General features: G+C 62.8%; 1 protein-coding gene across 1 annotated transcript in view; it reads right to left on the bottom strand.

Annotated features, from left to right (window-relative positions):
* The window catches only part of ACBD4 (acyl-CoA binding domain containing 4), an 11,595-nt gene extending 10,614 nt beyond the window's left edge, over window positions 1–981 (bottom strand). Inside the window, 4 exon segments of the mRNA XM_017838109.1 lie at window positions 300–469; window positions 471–575; window positions 653–773; window positions 851–981. Coding sequence (XP_017693598.1) covers window positions 300–469; window positions 471–575; window positions 653–773; window positions 851–920 — 466 coding nt within the window. The 5' untranslated portion in view covers window positions 921–981.
* Between the last annotated feature and the right edge of the window lie 1,449 nt (window positions 982–2,430).

Below are 2,430 nucleotides of genomic sequence, written 5' to 3' on the forward strand. Positions count from 1 at the left end.
TCAGAGAGAGAGCCCAGACTGAAGAGACACCCGTGTCACGCAACAGGACACTTGTCTGGGCGTGCCCAAACAGCCCCTTGGCAGCAGCTGTGCCACAGCAGGGGGGTCAGGTGGGATGTGGTGTCCCCCATCCCTCAGGGAGCAGCAGCAGGATGTGCCCCGGGGCAGAGCAGAGCCCAGAGGTGTTGTTTGTCCCGGTGCAGCCCCAAGCAGGGACCAGCAGCAGCGCTGTGCCAGGACGGGAGCACAGAGGGGAGGGATGCGCTGGGCACAGCCGGAGCGCAGCAGCTCCCACTCACCCCCTTTCCTCTTGAAGAAGAACTCGGGGGGCCGGGGCATGTCGTGGATCACCTCGTAGAGCGGCTCGAAGTAGCGGAACATCTCCTGCGTGGTCTCGTCCATGGGCACGGTGTCGATGACCTGCGGAGGGACGCGGCTGGACACGGGCGGCCCCGGCAGCGCGGCCCGGCCCCGCCGCCCGCCCCGTTACCTTCTGGGCCACCTTCTTCATCTCCGCCACGTACGCGGCCATCGCCTCCTCCTTGGACATCCTCCCCAGGCTGTGCCACGCGTCCCTGCGGGGCCGGGCGGGTGAACAGGAGCCGGCCCGGGACACGAGCCGGGACCCAACCGGGACATCCCCCGCTCTTACCACTTGTACCGGCCGATAGGGTCCCAGAAGCCGGGCCGCGGGCCCTGGCAGCACCCCGCCGTCGCCTGCTTGTAGTAGCTGTAGAAGCGCAGCATCTCCTCGTAGGAGGGCCGGTACGCCCCTGCGGGACACGGCTCAGCGGGGCCGCCCCGGCGGCGCGGCCGCCCGGCCCCGGCCCCGGCCCCCCCACCTACTCACCGCTCCGCGGCAGCCCCTGGATCACCTGAACGGCGGCGCGGAACTGCGCCCCGCAGCTCGGCTCCTCCATGGCGGGACCGGGACCGGCACCAGCCCCGCACCGACCCCGGCACCGGCACCGGTGCGGGTCCCTCTCCGTGTGGGGACACCTCAGGGCCAATCAGCGCCCGCCTTACATCGGCCACAGCGCGCCACGCCCAATCACCGCTCGGCTTTCATCGGCCCCTCCAATCAGCGTCCCGCTCCCCGGATGGGACNGGGATAGTGGGACAGGGACTGGGATAGTGGGAGAGGGAGAGTGGGATAGTGGGAGAGGGAGAGTGGGATAGTGGGAGAGGGAGCGGGATAGTGGGACAGGGAGAGCGGGATAGTGGGACAGGGAGCAGGATAGGGCATGGGAGACTGGGATAGGGCATGGGGAGAGTGGGATAGGGCACGGGGAGAGTGGGATAGGACACTGGGAGAGTGGGATAGAGCACAGGAGAGAGGGATAGTGGGACAGGAGAGTGCAATGGGACAGTGCAGTGGGACAGTGCTCCAGTGCTCCGTGACTCTGCACCAGGCACAGGGACGGTGCTCGGGGACAGCACACTGGGATGTTCACCCACCTGGGCTGTGCAGCAGGACAGGGTGGGTGGGAAGTGCCAGGGTACAGCTATTGTCTGGGACACTGGCACAGGTTGCCCAGAGAAGCTGTGGCTGCCCTGTCCCTGGAAATGTCCAAGGCCAGGCTGGATGGGACTTGGAGCAACTCGGGGTAGTGGAAGGTGTCCCTGCCCATGGCAGGGGGTGGGAATGGGGTGATCTTTAAGGTCCCTTCCCACCCAAACCATTCTGGGATTCCATGATCAGGATGATACCAGGCATGGGGACAATGCACTGGGCCCACCCACCAAGGGCCCCAGGGGGATGGACCGGGGGCCTGGGACACTGCCCTGGGAAACTGGGATGAAGTACTGGGACAGGGCACTGGGAACTGGGATATGGCACTGGGACAGTGGCATGGGGGCCCTGGCCAGGGGCATGGTCCCACTGCATGCAGAGTGGGAACATCTGGCTCAGGCAGAGCAATTGTTAATTATTATCCAGCTTTATCCACTGTTACTTTTATCCAGTGTATACTTTTATCCACTGTTAATTATTATCCAACTTTATTAATTATGATAGTGAGGAAGGGGCAGAATTTGGGGTCCTCGAGTCCCCGAGGTGAAGCTTTTCCTCCTTCTCCTCTTCTCCTTCCCCCTCTGCTGCGAGGGCTTTCCTTGAAGGCAGGGCACTGTGGGGACATGGGGACATGGGGACATGTCCCTGGAGGTACGAGATGCCTCTGGGGTGCCCTGAGGACTGCCTGGATCCCGTGTTCTCCCAGGGCTGGATTCTGGGATTGGGGTGCAGAGCAGCTTTCAGCAGCCCCATCATTGCCTCACACACCAGTTTTTCAACCTTAATCCCACCTCCAAATCCCAAATCCAAGTAGGACCAATGCCCCACCCCCCCAAACTCCCCTAAATCCCATCCCTCAACCCCTGGAGAAACATTTCCTTTCTAAAAATTGAAAGTAAATAAATAAATAAATAAAT

This window comes from Lepidothrix coronata, unplaced genomic scaffold, assembly GCF_001604755.1.
Source record: "Lepidothrix coronata isolate B3197 unplaced genomic scaffold, Lepidothrix_coronata-1.0 Scaffold324, whole genome shotgun sequence".
Classification (NCBI taxonomy): domain Eukaryota; kingdom Metazoa; phylum Chordata; class Aves; order Passeriformes; family Pipridae; genus Lepidothrix; species Lepidothrix coronata.